Here is a 19,982-nt window from a genome sequence, read left to right as displayed (position 1 = left end):
TGATACATAAACATCATTTATAATTTTTATGAATTTCACATTGTTTTGAAACTATTTTTATTTTCTCTAAAATGTGTGTTCATCATTTTAGGAGATTTTTTGCATGATTTCTTATGGGCAAAAACATTTTTTTTTACCAGAACTCTTGAAAATGACTACAGACAAAAACCGAGGTATTATGACCATTATTATTGTAACAGTTATTACTACTACTATTACAACTATCAAGACATGCTTCTCATCATTACTCTTGTCTTAAATGTATAATAAATACATGGATCACATTTTTAACACCATCTTTTGTGAATGACGGCCTATTCTCATTCATCACTTTCCATTAAAAGGGGAATGCATACTGACTGTGAATAGAGGAAGTATCTCACCTGTTGTTGTTGGTACATTCCAGAGGGATGCATCCCGTACGGCATGCCAGGATACTGCGGACTGTAGCCATCATGTCTGCAAAGTGGAATGAGTTAAAATGTAACATTCACAGCTACAGGTGGGAAAAATTATCGATTCTCCACCGATGCTAAATCGATTGACAAATGTCCAAAATACAGGTGGTTTCAAAATGCTAATCTACAGTAGTGCAGAAACACAAGGAGGAGGGAGGAGAGGAAAACGTGCCAACCGCAGCGCTAAGGTAGCTTAAATGCGAAGTAGTGAAACAACAATTGAGTCTTTGAGCCGCAGGTTTATAGCGACAGGGAGTGATACAGTAAGGTGTTTGAACATTCTGTTGTTTTAGAAGGCAACAAAAGCAAAACCAGGATGCATGCTCGCCAAGTATGTCAAATGTATGGAAATCTGGGTGGATCTTTATTGAGAAGAAGATTTTGCAATGCAGTTTGCTGAAAACAATGAATAGTGCCACTTAACATAACAACTGACGCTGTGGTTAAAAATGTAAATTGCCACAAAACCCATTAAAAGACATTCAACACATACTAATGGTATAGAATAGTGCACCCCCCAGTTTGTCACATTTCAACTGTGACAAAGGAGCCATATGAATCTATGAATCCCCTTCCTCTTGCACAGTTTTCACATCGATAATTTTGGATACTTTTCCAAATAAAGGAACTACGAAAAATGTCAATATTGGCTTTATTTTTACAAAAAAATTGTACAATACATAAAACATATGTTTCCTACTGCACTTAAAATAACTATTATAGAAGGTTAAAATATAAATTAAAAGGCATTCAAAACATTGGGCTTTTCTTGTTGCACTGAAAGAACAATTTACAATTTTCCATATTACATAACGTCTGCCATAATCAAGGATTAGGTTAGAATAGAACGGAACGTTTATGGTTTCCAATCCTGGTATCTGCTTTAAGAAAAATACAATTATTAGTAGTGGGCTTTAGTGCGTTTGCCTCACAATACGAAGGTCCTGCAGTCTTAGGTTCAATCCCAGGCTTGGGATCTTTCTGTGTGGAGTTTGCATATTCTCCCCGGGGTTTGCGTGGGTTCCCTCCAGGTACTCCGGCTTCCTCCCACTTCCAAAGACATGCACCTGGGGATAAGTTGATTGGCAACACTAAATTGGCCCTAGTGTGTGAATGTGGGTGTGAATGTTGTCTGTCTATCTGTGTTGGCCCTGTGATGAGGTGGCGACTTGTCCAGGGTGTACTCCGCCTTCTGCCCGATTGTAGCTGCGATAGGTGCCAGCGCCCCCCGCGACCCCAAAAGGCAATAAGCGGTAGGAAATGGATGGATGGACAATTATTAGTAAGTACTAAATCAAAACTATGAATACATGTACACAGATAGGCCATGTAGCAGATAAAACATACATTTGTTACACATAAAACACAAATTGTAGCAATTTGTTACAATATTCAATCATTTCACTTAATGTTAGATGGGCGCGCTTTACTTGGCCAATATTTAACATCAAGCCAAGCAGCTGTGTGCTATGTATCTGCATGTGCACAACAGGGAAGCTGGTTAACTCATGTGAGTAGTGTATATATGTTTGTGAGAATAGCAACGTGTTGGCTGAGTGACGTCAGTGAGTGAGTGGGCAAGTAAAGAGAGACAGGGAGCATATGCACTGCAAAGTAGAGTGATACACGAGTCCAGTTGTGTCCTGCAAAACTAATAATAAAGCGATTGTCATGAATCGGCAGCCTCGTCATTCTGACCCCAAAGCGGAGCTTATCAGACCCATAGCAGGTAAAGTGAAGGTTTTAATCTCCGACGAAAACATTGGCCCTGGAAGGAACGTATGTCCCGTGCTCCTCCATTATAGTCTCCACCGGAGCCGAACAGCAGGACAGGTGTAACAACTATACTATTACCTGTCACTCTGTATAAGTCCTTGTGCAGCTCTGAATGTTCGTTATTTAAATATTTACCTTAGTTAGAAGCAAAGGTGGTAATACTAATTGCCACATTTGGTGAGGTGTGTTTGAAAGCAGAACTTGAAGCGCGACGCCTCCTTGTTTAAAGTGTCAACTATATCGTTAGTTTTGAAGTCCAAATACCTCATATTGCACTTCACCACCCTCTTTATTAACCAGTAGAATTGTCTTTATTTGCCATTTTTCCTCTCCTCGATGCTATTACTTATATGCCCTTTGTGTGTGCATTTTGACACACTCGACATCTTGCACCACAGATACCACTAGGTCCAAACACTATTACTTAAGTCTTCTTTTCATTGAAATTTAAGAAATTTAAGGCCATCCAGGCCTCGATATCATCAAGATAAGCCGAGTAGTGGCTGCATTAAAAAGGTATGATTTCTCTTTATCAGAAACACACACACACACACATTCAAGTGTCTATATAAATATAAATATATAATATACAATGTGTATATACATATATATGCATATATGTATATATACACATGTATATATATATATATATATATATACACACATATATATGTATATATACATGTATATATTCTTATATAAATACATGTATATGTATATATATATATGTGTGTATATGTATATCTAATTATGTATATATATACATATATATACTGTATATATACATACATATACTGTATGTATATATACATATATGTGTATATATATATATATATATATATATATATATATATATATATATATATATATATATATATATATATACATATGTATTTGTCCTGTACACAGGCATGTCCAAAAAACGGAACTAAAACAGTAGCCAAGAAGGAGCCATTTTTAAATATGAATATGATAATTAGAATACATATAGAACATACATTTATATAAAGTACTATCATACATTTGTAATGTACAGAGAGATCCCAGTAAGGTAAAAAAAAAGAGACTTGACAAATATCAGGCAAGGTTCAAGGGGGCCGGCCCATTTGGGTTGAAAAGATTTGACCATTTTTAAGATGCTTTAGAAGACATTTCCTACATAGATATTATGTCAAAATGCAAGAAAACTTAACAACAGTTTCTTTCTATAAACTGAAAGCCACACCTAATTTTCACGATTGTTCCACAGCATCAATACTTTGTTTTTGTTGAGAAAATATATTCAGTTTATCAATATTAGCCATTCGCAATTTTTGTACAGCATGCATAGTTTACTTTATCAGTTCAAGGCTTTGTTTAAGTTGAGAACATATCTTCACGACATCACTATAAGGAATACATGAGATATGATGGATGTATTTGATAACAAATATTGTAATTGTAAAAACTCAAATATTTTGTCCAACTAGTGAGTCACTTAATAAAGTCAATGATGTAAGATTGAATTCATGGTATCTGCTACAGGTGTGTTTGTTTAATAATAACATGAAGCTTTTCATTACATGTAATCTTGATAAACTCATGATTATACTTTATAGATAGATTTGTTCACGAGGGTTCCCTCAGGAAAATTAAAATTCCAGCAGCAGTGTACAGAATTGAGATCAAATTTAAAAAGTAAAAAGTAAATAATGGAGGTATAAATGGAAACAAAATAGAAAAATATCACAATAAGAATAAAAATAAAAACCAACAATGATAGTAAAAATACAACAGTAAAATATTAATATAACAAGAGAAACGAGGCAGTCGTGACCATGTTATGAAAATGTATTGCACTGTTATTGTTTTGGATCCCCTGTCATCCTAGTATCCATCCATCCATCCATCCATCTTCTTCCGCTTATCCGAGGTCGGGTCGCGGGGGCAGAGCTTCTCACCCTATCTCTAAGGGAGAGCCCCGCCACACGGCGGAGGAAACTCATTTCGGCCGCTTGTACCCGTGATCTTATCCTTTCGGTCTTGACCCAAAGCTCATGACCATAGGTGAGGATGGGAACGTAGATCGACCGGTAAATTGAGAGCTTTGCCTTCCGGCTCAGCTCCTTCTTCACCACAACGGATCGGTACAACGTCCGCATTACTGAAGACGCCGCACCGATCCGCCTGTCGATCTCACGATCCACTCTTCCCTCACTCGTGAACAAGACTCCTAGGTACTTGAACTCCTCCACTTGGGGCAGGGTCTCCTCCCCAACCCGGATATGGCATTCCACCCTTTTCCGGGCGAGAACCATGGACTCGGACTTGGAGGTGCTGATTCTCATTCCGGTCGCTTCACACTCGGCTGCGAACTGATCCAGTGAGAGCTGAAGATCCCGGTCAGATGAAGCCCTCAGGACCACATCATCTGCAAAAAGCAGAGACCTAATCCTGCGGTCACCAAACCGGAACCCCTCAACGCCTTGACTGCGCCTAGAAATTCTGTCCATAAAAGTTATGAACAGAATCGGTGACAAAGGACAGCCTTGGCGGAGTCCAACCCTCACTGGAAATGTGTTCGACTTACTGCCGGCAATGCGGACCAAGCTCTGGCACTGATCGTACAGGGAGCGGACCGCCACAATAAGACAGTCCGATACCCCATACTCTCTGAGCACTCCCCACAGGACTTCCCGAGGGACACGGTCGAATGCCTTCTCCAAGTCCACGAAGCACATGTAGACTGGTTGGGCAAACTCCCATGCACCCTCAAGAACCCTGCCGAGAGTATAGAGCTGGTCCACAGTTCCACGACCAGGACGAAAACCACACTGTTCCTCCTGAATCCGAGGTTCGACTATCCGGCGTAGCCTCCTCTCCAGTACACCTGAATAAACCTTACCGGGAAGGCTGATGAGTGTGATCCCACGATAGTTGGAACACACCCTCCGGTCCCCCTTTTTAAAGAGAGGAACCACCACCCCAGTCTGCCAATCCAGAGGTACCCCCCCCGATGTCCACGCGATGCTGCAGAGTCTTGTCAACCAAGACAGCCCCACAGCATCCAGAGAGTCCACCACAGATTCCCCAGGCACTGCTTCCTCATAGGAAGACGTGTTGGTGGGATTGAGGAGGTCTTCGAAGTATTCCTTCCACCTATCCACAACATCTGCAGTTGAGGTCAGCAGAACACCATCCGCACCATACACGGTGTTGATAGTGCACTGCTTCCCCTTCCTGAGGCGGCGGACGGTGGTCCAGAATCGCTTCGAAGCCGTCCGGAAGTCGTTTTCCATGGCTTCCCCGAACTCCTCCCATGTCCGAGTTTTTGCCTCAGTGACCGCTGAAGCTGCACACCGCTTGGCCTGTCGGTACCTGTCCACTGCCTCCGGAGTCCTATGAGCCAAAAGGACCTGATAGGACTCCTTCTTCAGCTTGACGGCATCCCTCACCGCTGGTGTCCACCAAGGGGTTTTAGGATTGCCGCCTCGACAAGCACCAACTACCTTGCGGCCACAGCTCCGATCAGCCGCCTCGACAATAGAGGTGCGGAACATGGTCCACTCGGACTCAATGTCCAGCACCTCCCTCGTGACATGTTCAAAGTTCTTCCGGAGGTGCGAATTGAAACTTTGTCTGACAGGAGACTCTGCCAGACGTTCCCAGCAGACCCTCACAATGCGTTTGGGCCTCCCAGGTCTGTCCGGCATCCTCCCCCACCATCGCAGCCAACTCACCACCAGGTGGTGATCGGTAGAAAGCTCCGCCCCTGTCTTCACCCGAGTGTCCAAAACATAAGGCTGCAAATCCGATGACACAACTACAAAGTCGATCATGGAACTGCGGCCTAGGGTGTCCTGGTGCCAAGTGCACATATGGACACCCTTATGTTTGAACATGGTGTTTGTTATGGACAAACTGTGACGAGCACAAAAGTCCAATAACAAAACACCACTCGGGTTCAGATCCGGGCGGCCATTCTTCCCAATCACGCCTCTCCAGGTTTCACTGTCGTTGCCAACGTGAGCGTTGAAGTCCCCCAGTAGGACAAGGGAATCACCCGGGGGAGCACTTTCCAGTACTCCCTCGAGTGCTCCCAAAAAGGGTGGGTACTCTGAACTGCTGTTTGGTGCATAAGCACAAACAACAGTCAGGACCCGTACCCCCACCCGAAGGCGGAGGGAGGCTACCCTTTCGTCCACCGGGTTAGATTCCAACGTGCAGGCTTTGAGCCCGGGGGCAACAAGAATTGCCACCCCAGCCCGTCGCCTCTCACTGCCGGCATCGCCAGAGTGGAAGAGGGTCCAGTCCCTCTCGAGAGAAGTGGTTCCAGAGCCCTTGCTGTGCGTCGAAGTGAGACCGACTATATCCAGCCGGAACTTCTCAACTTCGCGCACTAGCTCAGGCTCTTACCCCCCCAGTGAGGTGACGTTCCACGTCCCAAGAGCTAGCTTCTGTAGCTGAGGATCGGACCGCCAAGTGCCCTGCCTTCGGCTGCCGCCCAGCTCACATTGCACCCGACCTCTATGGCCCCTGCTATGGGTGGTGAGCCCATTGGAGGGGTGACCCACGTTGCCTCTTCGGGCTTTGCCCGGCCGGGCCCCATGGGAACAGGCCCGGCCACCAGGCGCTCGCCATCGTGCCCCACCTCTGGGCCTGGCTCCAGAGGGAGGCCCCGGTGACCCGCGTCCGGGCGAGGGAAATCTGGGTCTATGTTTTTTCTTCTTCATAAAGGTCTTCGAACTGACTCTTTGTCATCCTAGTACCTAGTAGTTTTTGTTCCATTTTGTCCACTAGCGACGCTGAGATCATTATTCATGCGTTCGTTACGTCTCGTCTCGATTACTGTAACGTATTATTTTTGGGTCTCCCTATGTTTAGCTTTAAAAGATTACAGTTGGTACAAAATGCGGCTGCTAGACTTTTGACAAGAACAACAAAGTTTTATCATATTACACCAATAGTGGCTCACCTGCACTGGCTTCCTGTGCACTTAAGATGTGACTTTAAGCTTTTACTACTTACGTATAACATACAAAACGGTCGAGCTCCATCATATGTAGCTGATTGTATTGTACCATATGTCCCGGCCAGAAATCTGCATTCAAAGAACTCCGGCTTATTAGTGATTCCTAGAGCCCAAAAACAGTGTGCGGGCAATAGAGCGTTTTCTATTCGGGCTCCAGTACTCTGGAATGCCCTACCGGTAACAGTTAGAGATGTTACCTAGAAGCCTTTAAGTCCCATCTTAAAACTAATTTGTATACTTTGTAGCCTTCAAATAGACCCCCCTTTTCGACCAGTTGATCTGCCGTTTCTTTTCTTTTCTGCTCTGCCCCCCTCTCCCTCGTGGGGGTGGGGGGTGGGCGCACAGGTTCGGTGGCCACAGATGAAGTGTTGCCTGTCCAGAGTCGGGACCCGGGGTGGACCGGTCACCTGTGCATCGGTTAAGACATCTCTGCGCTGCTAACCTGTCTCCGCTCGGGATGGTCTCGTGCTTGCCCCACCATAGACTGGACTCCCACTATTATGTTAGATCCACTACGGACCGGACTTCCACAATATTTTGCTAGATCCACTCGACGTCCATTACACCGGTCGCCCTGGGGGCACATCTGCGGTCCTCTACAAGCTTTCTTATTGTCATCCCACTGAGTTGAGTTTTTCCTTGCCCTAATGTGGGATCTAAACTGAGGAGGTCGTTGTGGCTTGTGCAGCCCTGTGGGACACTTGTGATTTAGGGCTATATAAATAAATTAATTGTTCAAACTCAAAAGTGTTTACAAAGTCCAAGGAAGAAAATCCTAATAAACATTTAAAGCCTTATTAAAAAAGAAGGATGAAGGATGAATAAATAAATCAATATCAGCTGTTTTACTGCTGTGTTACAGGCACCAACAGGAAACAATTAAGGTTTTAAATAAACATTTACAAAATATGTCTATGTAAGTATCTTATTTTATGACGTACCACATTATTTCTGCGGCTTATATTCCGGTGCAGCTTGTGTATGAAAAAACGTTTTTTTAGTCGGGTGCAGCTTATATATGTAACATTTTTTTTCTTCTAAAATTTCAAGCAGGCGCATCTTATAGTCTGGAAAATACAGTAATCATAGCCCGTGAGGTCAAAAGATTCTCGCCTCTACTCACTGCTTTGTATTTATCTATTGTTTAAACCTCATAAACTATGACACCAAAGTTCTTACCTCTGCTGTGAAGAATATCTGCTGGGAGAATACATGCTACTCTCACTGTGAGGTCCCATGTTGTTCTGACTGCCAGGAGGACCCATATTGCCCTCCATCCCCATCACGTGGTCCGGTCTGAAAAAGAAACAACAGTTCAGTATCCATGTCTCAGTGGGCTGCAGTGGGGGTCAAATGCAGTCAGAAAGCGGCTTAAAGACAGTTTGCAAAAATATTTGTCCATACAAAAAAAAAAAAAAAAAAAAAAAATATATATATATATATATATATATATATATTTATATATATATATATATATATATATATATATATATATATATATATATAATATATATATATATATATATATATATATATATATACGTACAAAAATGTATAAACACACATCCATCCATCCATCCATTTTCTAATGCTTGTTACTCTCAGGGTCGCGGGGGATGCTGGAGCCTATCTCAGCTGCATGCGGGCGGAAGGCAGCGTACACCCTGGACAAGTAGCCACCTCATCACAGGGCCAACACGGATAGACAAACGACATTCACAAACTAGGGCCAATTTAGTGTTGCCAATCAACCTATCCCCAGGTGCATGTCTTTGGAGGTGGGAGGAAGCCAGAGTAACTGGAGGGAACCCACACAGTCACGGAGACAACATGCAAACTCCACACAGAAAGACCCCAAGCCAGGCAATCGAACCCGAGACCTGTGTATTATGAGGCACAAGTACAGTACTAACCCCTGTTTCATCATTCTGCCAACTCATATACAAACCCCGTTTCCATATGAGTTGGGAAATTGTGTTAGATGTAAATATAAATGAAATACAAAGATTTGCAAATCATTTTCAACCCATATTCAGTGGAATATGCTACAAAGACAAAATATTTGATGTTCAAACTGATAAACATTTTTTTTTTGTGCAAATAATCATTGACTTTAGAATTTGATGACAGCAACACGTGACAAAGAAGTTGGGAAAAGTGGCAATAAACACTGATAAAGTTGAGAAATACTCATCAGACACTTATGTTGGAACATCCTACGGGTGTGCAGGCTAATTGGGAACAGGTGGGTGCCATGATTGGGTATAAAAGCAGCTTCCATGGATTGCTAAGTTATTCACAAACAAGGATGGGGCGAGGGTCACCAATTTGTAAGCAAATTGTCGAACAGTTTTAGAACAACATTTCTCAACAAGCTATTGCAAAGAATTTAGGGATTTTACCATCTACGGTCCGTAAAATCATCAAAAGGTTCAGAGAATCTGGAGAAATCACTGCACGTAAGCGATGATATTACGGACCTTTGAGCCCTCAGGTGGTACTGCATCAAAAACCAAAATCAGTGTGTAAAGGATATCACCACATGGGCTCAGGAACACTTCATAAAACCACTGTCAGTAACGACAGTTGGTTGCTACATCTGTGAGTGCAAGTTAAAACTCTGCAATGCAAAGCTAAACCCATTCATCAACAACACAAAGGAACGCCGCTGGCTTCGCTGGGCCTGAGCTCTTTTAAGATGGACTGATGCAAAGTAGAAAAGGGTTCTGTGGTCTGACGAGTCCACATTTCAAATTATATTTGGAAACTTTGGAAGTGGTGCCCTCCGGAACAAAGAGGAAAATAACCACTCGGATTGTTATAGGCGCAAAGTTCCAAAGCCAGCAACTAATACTCCCCCTGGTATGGGGGTTTATTAGTGCCCAAGGCATGGGTAACTTACACATCTGTGGAGGCACCATTAATGCTGAATGGTCCATGCAGGTTTTGGAGCAACATATGTTGTTATCCAACCAACGTTACAACAGCGTGGTTTCGTAGTAAAAGAGTGCGGGTAATTTCCTGGCCCAGACGTGTCTCCCATCGAAAATGTGTGGCGCATTATGAAGTGTAAAATACAACAGCGGAGACCGCAGACTGTTGAACGACTGAAGCTCTACATAAAAAAAGAATGGGAAAGAATTCCACTTTCAAAGCTTCAACAATTAGTTTCCTCAGTTCCCAAACATTTATTGAGTGTTGTTAAAAGAAAAGGTGATGTAACACAGTGGTGAACATGCCCTTTCCCAACTACTTTGGTACGTGTTGCAGCCATGAAATTCTAAGGTAATTATTATTTGCATAAAAAAAATTATAATAAAGTTTATGAGTTTGAACATCAAATATCTTTGTCTTTGTAGTGCAATCAACTGAATATGGGTTGAAAAGGATTTGCAAATCATTGTATTCCGTTTATATTTACATCCAACACAATTTCCCAACTCATACCCGTTTTCATATATATATATATATATATATATATATATATATATATATATATATATATATATATATATATATATATATATATATATATATATATATATATATATATATATATATGTATGTATATATATATATATATATATATATATATATATATATATATATATATATATATATATATACATGTATATATATATATATATATACATACATATATATATATATAATATACACATATATACATATACAAACACTGACTGTACATATGGGATTTTATGGAGGAGAAAGTTTGACCCTGAAACAGACTAATACAGTTTCCATTACCTGTCAAGAGCCACAGATGACATTTAACTTTGAAAGTATCTCTTAATAATTGGTATCGGTATTATTCCAACATCCATACAGTTAAAAGATTGTGCATGACATATTTTCAGTTTCTCATTAAAACATGTCCAAAAAGGAGTAGGAAGAAGCAGAGTTTAATATCAATTGCTTACACATTTGTGCTTCATCTGTAACACAAACATATGAATAACAAATAACTACATACTGATGTATACACATGATACACAAAATGGATTGTAAAGAAACATCCATCTGTAACTCAATTAACTTAAATTAAAACAAACTTTATTTGTCCAAAGGGGCCAATTCAAGGTGCATGGAGCGGAAATTATCAAATAGATATTTAGAAGCTGTAAACACTGACTATAAAAACAGAAACAACATACACAGTGAAAAATTAATTACACATACAATACATATTTTATAAAAAAATGCTGAAGTACTAAAATGCTCACCTCCTGTCATAGCCTGGCCCGTATGAGTACTGTGTTCGTTGTTGACTCATGCTCAGGGCCGTTGGGGGCCGGCCGTACATGTCCTGAACCCCACCGGTTGGCATTTGGCCAGGCATGTAGGGATCAGCTCCTGCCACTAGGGGAAAGGGACACACAAATAAGCTTACTAAAGACATACTTAATTCTGACATGCATCAGTATAACAATGTGAAATAATTTAAGACTGTGGTATCACTGAGTTATGTCATCTGTTGGCCAGCAGGTGGCAGCATCCCCAGATAAATATTCACCGGTTTCTCAATTTTTTCCCCCATCTATTGTTCTTGGCTGATGCTGTTATTATGCTGCCTATGTCAGCCATATTATTCATTCAAACTCCGTCCTGGTTTGTTTTGAAGTCCACAGCACACAAGTTGGTCCAAACAGGTGCGTCTCAGCAGGTTCAAAAGAGGACGATGAAAAGGACGAACAAAGTTAGGAAGAGACGGATGCTAATTAAGCTACAAGAGCAGCAGATGTGTTCGGTAAGGAGGACACATCTGTCCCTCAGAAAAATCATACTGACTTGGCGATAAAGTAGATAAAAAAAATCCAAGATCATGTTTACATCCAGAGTATACAGGTTTTTTTTCATCAATTTTGACATTTTTCATGAACTGTATCAATCAATGTTTACTTATATAGCCCTAAATCACTAGTGTCTCAAAGGGCTGCACAAACCACAACACAAACCACTACGACATCCTCGGTAGGCCCACATAAGGGCAAGGAAAACTCACACCCAGTGGGACGTCGGTGACAATGATGACTATGAGAACCTTGGAGAGGACGAAAGCAATGGATGTCGAGCGGGTCTAACATGATACTGTGAAAGTTGAATCAACAATGAATCCAACCAAGCCGCGAGAGTCCAGTCCAAAGCGGATCCAACACAGCGGCGAGAGTTACAGTTTACATGAACTGTAAAACGTTCATGCAGTATTAAGCAAATTGTGGAATACTTGGTGTTGGCCTAACTCACTTTTCCTCATGCCAGCAAATGGGTCCTTGGCATCGTACTGCATCCTCATCATCATGTCAGGCATGCCGAGGCCCTGCTGGTACGATGAAGAGGGGGGCAGAGAGGAAGAGCGCTTCTGGAAGGCCGGGTCACTGACCTCTGAGAAGGGGTCCTGCACACTCACGCTGCTCCTGGACCAGAGGAGGGGGCACGGGAACAGAGGGACAGGAGAGGAGGAAGGAAAGGTTGACCATTTTTCAATTATTTAATGTCAATAGATGTTGTAATATTACTACGACATAAAGGCCAGGTATTGAGTGCCAAAGGCCACTGTGTTATACAAAACTAAAGACCACGGTGCAGACTTCTCTTTTATTCTATATTTCTCTCATACCTTCACATTTGCCCCTCTAAATGGATATTATGATTATATGCAGCATACGTGAAAACACAAGATATATGTTACACAAGTCAACGAGGACTGCGCTGCTGTTTTTAAAGATTAAGTACCCCTGGGACTATGTGAAGGCCCCCAGAGGGCATTTAAGATTAAAGGGGAAAGGCTTATTGAAACTGTGAAAAACTAAAATCTAGAAAAAAAACAGACTGAATTTGATTTGAAGAACGTATTTAATGACAATCTCATAAAATTGTATTCCTACGAAATGATTGTATTTCTTTAAATTATATATTTTTTCTACTAATGTTTGCACGCACACACACACACACACACACACACACACACACACACACACACACACACACACACACACACACACACACACACACACACACACACACACTCACACACACACACACACACACACACACAGATCAGAATACAATGATATAATTTTTAGATATCAAAATCTTTATATATATATATTTTACATATATATATATTATATATATATATATATATATATATATAAATAAATAAATAAATGGGTTGTACTTGTATAGCGCTTTTCTACCTTCAAGGTACTCAAAGCGCTTTGACACTACTTCCACATTTACCCATTCACACACACATTCACACACTGATGGAGGGAGCTGCCATGCAAGGCCAGCACCCATCAGGAGCAAGGGTGAAGTGTCTTGCTCAGGACACAACGGACGTGACAAGGTTGGTTCTAGGTGGGATTTGAACCAGTGACCCTCGGGTTGCGCACGGCCACTCTCCCACTGCGCCACGCCGTCCCTATATATCAGAATTTTTTACTGAAAAGCAAGGTGCTTACATCTTTTTAATAACAACACATTATGAAAAAATATTTTAAACGTAAAAGCAGTGTGTTTTACATATTTTTTCTATAACCAAATATGATTATAAAAATAAATCTAAAAATAAATCTAAAACATATTCAAGTAATAATGACAGAATTTAAACTGAAAATCAGTGTGTTTTACATCTTTTATAGCCCCCATATATATATATATATATGTGTGTGTGTATATATATATATATATATATATATATATATATATATATATATATATATATATATATGTGTGTGTGTGTATATATATATATATATATATATATATATATATATATACATATATATATATACAAATATGCAAGTGTATTAATAATTATGAAAGCACACTACATACACAAGAGAGTTAAAATAATACAAAATGTTGGATATAGAGAACATAAAAAATATTTTTTTATAGACTATAAATTATAATATTTAATGATTTGGTGCAGCTGCATGCAGCAAAAATTATGTACAAAGCTATTTATAACCGGCTACCCAAGAATGTACAACAATTCTTCTCACCAAAAGAAGAGAAATATAACCTTAGAGAAAAATCTAATTTAAAACATCTTAGAGAGACTTAGACTTAGACTTCCTTTTATTGTCCTTCAAATTTGAACTTTCCAGTACAGATAAGAACAACATTTTGTTGCATTAGCTCGTTGAAGTGCAAGATAAAAGAGCAATAAGGTGCAGACATAAATAAATAGAATACTGTACAGATAATTACAGTATATTGCACTTTTGCATATGCATCCATGTTTATGGATATATGTTATAATGTCTTTATATTCTAGCGAATTAATCAATTTTTGGATTGTTTGTTTGTTTGCATGTACAACATTTAAGACTTATAGCATATCCATCAAAGAAATTAAACATTGTACTTAAATGACTCAGTTCAAGAGGTTGCTCAAGCTAAATGTGTTTACTAAGTACAAAGAAGAAAAATGTTGATTAATATACTGAACTTAATTGACATTTGTGTATGATTCATATCATTATGAGAATCAGAATTGATTTCACTATAGAATGTAACACCTGTGTTACAAGATGAGAACAGGAAGTGAAGATATGTTTTAGAAATTTATGTGAAGTAGAAAAGGGGTAGAATTAAATAAGCCTTACTTCTTCTTTCTCCTTTTCGGACAAGTTGTAAAGAGAAATGAGAATCTGCAAGCTAAATGACGTATCACATGTAAATGTTTGCATGTTCGAAATAAACTGATACCATACCATAAATATACACATACAACTACACATTCATATACAAGCACACAGGCACGCAATATGATTTGAACTGAAATGCGTTGTGTTTACTCAATATTTTTATGTGAGCCGTTTCTACACAATTGAATGCAACCATTAAATGCTAAGAAAATAAAGTTTTACTACTGGTAATCAGTTGATTGTGCGCAGTTTATTTAATTTATCTCTGTCATCGTGATATGACAGAGATGATGGAGCCTATTCCAACTGACTGCACAAGTAGAGGCAAGATACACATGTGATTGTGTTGCTCTATGTATTGCTTGTGTCAGTCCTAAAAGAAACTACTACATGGTGAAAAAACAAGATTTCTTTTGCTTGAAAAAAATCAAGGATCATATTAGAAAGAATGTCTGATATCTTCTGTTGTAAAGTGGAATAACATATGAGCTCATGACTTCATCTTCCAATCATAACTGATCAAGTCTCAGGTCTACTTTCCCCTTCCTTATGCTTCAGTCTGAAAGTGTCACAAGACATTTTACAGCGATAGAGATACATGAAAGGTAAACTATGACCCAAATGAGTCATGACTGATGCTGCAATGGTGGAAAATACACTCAGTCAAGATCCAAATAAACAAGCAGTAAGTGTAGAAAAAGAGAAGGTACCTGTTGGGTGCGACCTGTCCAAGAGGGGTGGCCGCACGGGTCGGAGGAATGAGCTCTCCTGCACATTCCACTGTGGAACTGCTGCCAGAAGATTGAGGTGTGTGTGGACCTTGGAGGGAGCCGCCTGAGTTAGCTGGAAGACAGTCAAGGTATATGTTAGATTCCCAGCAAGCTTAACTACAAAAATAAACAGCAAAAAAGGTTCTCCCATTCTCCAGATTTTCATTGTCAGGTATTGGCAGTACCTTGGTTCTGTATTCCAGAGAATACTTCGGACTTTAGGCAAAAGCCCTGATGTACATTAGCACTACAGAAAACTGCACACATAGATGGGAACAGCATCACTCTTAATGAGGGACCAGGGAAGGACATAGGAAGCATCAAACAGATGGAAATCATTATGAGGGAACCATTCAAATAGTTTGTTCGTTTAAAGTGAAATTATCGATAGAATATTTCGTATCATAAAAGTACAAACACAACTTATTTGTCCCTGATGAATAATACTGGCTCCTGAGTGTTTAATTTAAATTTTAGATTTTGTAATTTTATGTACTTTAGTGTGTGTTCTTTAGTTAAAGGCCTACTGAAATGAGATGTTCTTATTTAAACGGGGACAGCAGGTCCATTTTATGTGTCATTCTTGATCTTTTCGCGATATTGCCATATTTTTGCCGAAAGGATTTAGTAGAGAACATCCACGATAAAGTTCGCAACTGGAGAAAAGCCCTGCCTCTACCGGAAGTCGCAGACGATGACGTCACATGTTTGATGGCTCCTCACATATTCACATTGCTTTTAATGGGAGCCTCCAACAAAAACAGTTATTCAGACCGAGAAAACGGCAATTTCCCCATTAATTTGAGCGAGGATGAAAGATTTGTGTTTGAGGATATTGATAGCGACGGACTAGAAAAAAAAAAACGCAATTGCATTGAGACGGATTCATATGTTTTTAGAGACATTCACTAGGATAATTCTGGGAAATCCCTTATGTTTATTGTGTTGCTAGTGTTTTAGTGAGTTTAAACAGTACCTGATAGTCGGAAGTGTGTGTCCACGGCCGCGTGTTGACGCGCAGTGTCTCAGGGAAGTCGACGGCAGCTTTATGGGCGGCAGAAGCTCAGCTGATATCTGATAAGAGGCGACTTTTTAAACACAATTTTCTCACCGAAACTTGCTGGCTGACATTCGGTCGGGATCCATGTCCGCTCTGGTCCATAGTAAAGTTTCACCTCCGTGAATTTTAAACAAGGAATCACTGTGTGTTTGTGTGGCTAAAGGCTAAAGCTTCCCAACTCCGTCTTTCTACTTTGACTTCTCCAATATTAATTGAACAAATTGCAAAAGATTCAGCAACACAGATCTCCAAAATACTGTGTAATTATGCCGTTAAAGCAGACGACTTTTAGCTGTGTGTGTGCGCAGCGCTCATACTTCCTAACAGCCCGTGACGTCAAGCGTACACGTCATCATTACACGACGTTTTCAAGAAAAAACTCCCAGGAGATTTAAAATTGCAATTTAGTAAACTAAAAAGGCCGTATTGGCATGTGTTGCAATGTTAATATTTCACCATTGATATATAAACTATCAGACTGCGTGGTGGGTAGTAGTGGGTTTCAGTAGGCCTTTTATAAATGTTAATTTGTTAAAAAAAAAAAATTTCAACAGACAATGATAACTGTGCTGCCCAGTTGTTACATTTTGATTTTGTGCACTTCTAAGTCTCATGTTCAAGTAATTTGTAGGAGATGTTGCATGCCGTTGCCATTCGAAAATGTAAGATGGCCATGGTGTATAGACTACAGTGTGTAGCCTTGTCAGGAAGTCCTCTTTCCCAATAAACTGAGTCTAGTACTTTGTTGCACCCTAAAAGGTGTTTATACTGTTTGAAAGTAACGTGCATCTTATTTACAGTTTTCACTATCAAAATTGGAGGAGTTGAAATTGCCAAGTAAAATTGCTACACCTAATCAGTAGTATGTCGATGGCAAAGCTAATGTAAATTAACATTGCGTTACCACTTACTGTATGTTTCAGCATTTTATATTATTAGGCATACTGATTGATTGAATTTAATCCGTGAAATGCTTTAAGAAGGCTCATATGGATGGCACAAAAAAGCCAAAAGGCCTGTTTCCATTGTGGGCCATTAAATATTCATCACATTTGATACATTCAATAATAAACCTGTACCATGTATATAAAAAAATATGATAAAAAAATTTATAAATTCTGTACATATACACAGCATACATGTCAGGTGATTTGAGGGTGGGTGTATATACAATATGTACATGACTATGCCCATGTTGACTCCAACAGTGTGCAAAACAGAATGAGAAAATATATATACAGTACACTATAACCACATATCAACCTGTTTGAGGCTTCGAAGAGTTGCTGGGGATCAATTTTGGTTCAGATTAAGTAGAGGTTGAGCTGAGCCATGATTTTATGGCAGTTTTAAAATTTTGTTAGGGAAGTTCGAATTTTAAGGTCTGTTGGTCGGACATTCCATTGTGTGGTGGCAAAATTGTAGAATGCATTTTTTCCCATGAGAGTCTTGAATTTGGGAGGGCGAGGTCTGAGGAACTCTCTCTCGTGTAGTACCTGTAAGCATCACTTACTCTGGTGAAATAGTTGGACAGGTACTTGGGGACAGTTTCTCTGAGTATTTTGAATACCAGGCACATTACAATTTGGTGTACTCTTTCCTCAACTCTAAGCTATCCCAATTTGGTAAAGTGGGCTTGAGTTAGGTGAGTCCTGTATGGGAGGTTGAACAGGAGTCTCACCAGCTTGTTTTGGGAAGTTTGCATTTTGGTTTTTAGTGGCTTAGGGATACTGGTGAACCATGAGGTGCAGGCGTAGTTAAAATGACACTGTATGAGGGCACGGGCAAGGGTCTTAAGTGTATCCCGTTTGATTAACGCAGAAATCCTGCCCAAAAATCTAGTTTTATTATTGATCTTGGTGATTTGCTACTTGCTTTGTTGGCATTGAAAATTGTAAAATTACAGCCCAGTCTAGTATGTCAAGTGCTGGTAGAATGCTTGTTTCCCCGTATAAAATATAAAAATATGGCAACGGTTGATTTTATGTGAATTGACACTTGGCAGGACCGATGAAACTTGATCAGGATCAGTAAATGTACCCAATATCGTACATATCACATTTGAGAATAGACATTTTCATCTAATCTTTAGACCTGCTCAAGTGGCCTTGTGGTTAGAGTGTCCGCCCTGAGTCGTGAGGTCAAACTCCGGCTGAGTCATACCAAAGACTATAAAAATGGGACCTATTACCTCCCTGCTTGGCACTGAAATGATTCCCGATCGCGGCCACCGCTGCTGCTCACTGCTTCCCACACCCCCGATGGGTCAAATGCAGAGGATCATTTCACCACATCTAGTGTGTGTGTGACTATCGTTGGGACTTTGACTTTAATCCGGTGCAGACACAAAACAATAAACATATCTCTGAACACCCTTTTAATTCATCATTTCAGGATTTTCTTCAGGTAAGAATAATACCCTGTGGGCTAAAAAAAAATCGAGCTGAGGACTGCACTTTGTTTGAGCTAATAAGTACAGCAAAAACAAATACAAAATGTCAGAATAATTGTTTCGAAGTTATCAAAAAACTTTGTGTTGCCATGAGTTCCTGGCGATAAAGACAAAAGCTGTCTTTGAATCTACCAAGAAGAAGGCTTGTAAAACTCCACTGTGTAGGATGGGAAGCAACATGAAGGTGTTCTGTTTCTTTCTTCTATTGTAATCCTCAGAAAGCTTTTGTCTTGACCCAAGAACTACAAAAGCGGAGATGAAGCAGGACCAGACAACCTTTTCTGTGAACTGTTTTAATCAAAGGCGATGGCTGTGCACGACCCCCGTTCTTTAGAAACAGCTGATGCCATGTAATCAGGGAAAGTCCAAATAAAAGAGGAGGCGTACTTATCTTTCGCAAGAGACACTGTACAAGGGTGCAATGTCCAGGCGCAGTGACGTGCGGTGAACTAAACACCAGGTGAGGCATACATAATTTTTTTTTTCTTCTTCTTTTTTTTTAATCTTAATTCATATGTGCTAATGTGTTAATCTTAATTCATATGTGCAGTCATTGTTGATTTAGTTTGCACATTAGAGTCTCAGGAAATAAAAGGGAGTTATTCGCTTTCATAAAAACATTATCATAATGATATTATGATATGATAAATGTGTCTAAAAAGTATTTGATAAAGTTGTTATTAAATACTTTTTGATCCCATTTGCTTTTAACAAAAGAAATCAAGTATTGTGAGAGTAATTTACCTTTCTGTATTTGTATCTGAAGCAGCAATAGC

The 19,982-nt window shown here is 39.9% G+C and overlaps 1 protein-coding gene across 3 annotated transcripts in view; it reads right to left on the bottom strand.

Annotated features, from left to right (window-relative positions):
- The window catches only part of arid1b (AT-rich interactive domain 1B), a 594,747-nt gene that overhangs the window by 10,581 nt on the left and 564,184 nt on the right, over window positions 1–19,982 (bottom strand). For all 3 annotated transcript variants that reach the window (XM_061895467.1, XM_061895468.1, XM_061895469.1), the window contains 5 exons: window positions 15,635–15,767; window positions 12,511–12,680; window positions 11,490–11,625; window positions 8,425–8,541; window positions 384–459 (listed from right to left, as the gene is read on the bottom strand). In XM_061895467.1, the coding sequence (XP_061751451.1) occupies window positions 384–459; window positions 8,425–8,541; window positions 11,490–11,625; window positions 12,511–12,680; window positions 15,635–15,767 (632 nt within the window). The remainder of the gene's footprint in view (window positions 1–383; window positions 460–8,424; window positions 8,542–11,489; window positions 11,626–12,510; window positions 12,681–15,634; window positions 15,768–19,982) is intronic.

This window comes from Nerophis ophidion, linkage group LG03, assembly GCF_033978795.1.
Source record: "Nerophis ophidion isolate RoL-2023_Sa linkage group LG03, RoL_Noph_v1.0, whole genome shotgun sequence".
Lineage (NCBI taxonomy): Eukaryota > Metazoa > Chordata > Actinopteri > Syngnathiformes > Syngnathidae > Nerophis > Nerophis ophidion.
This window is presented reverse-complemented; position numbering and strand designations above follow the sequence as displayed.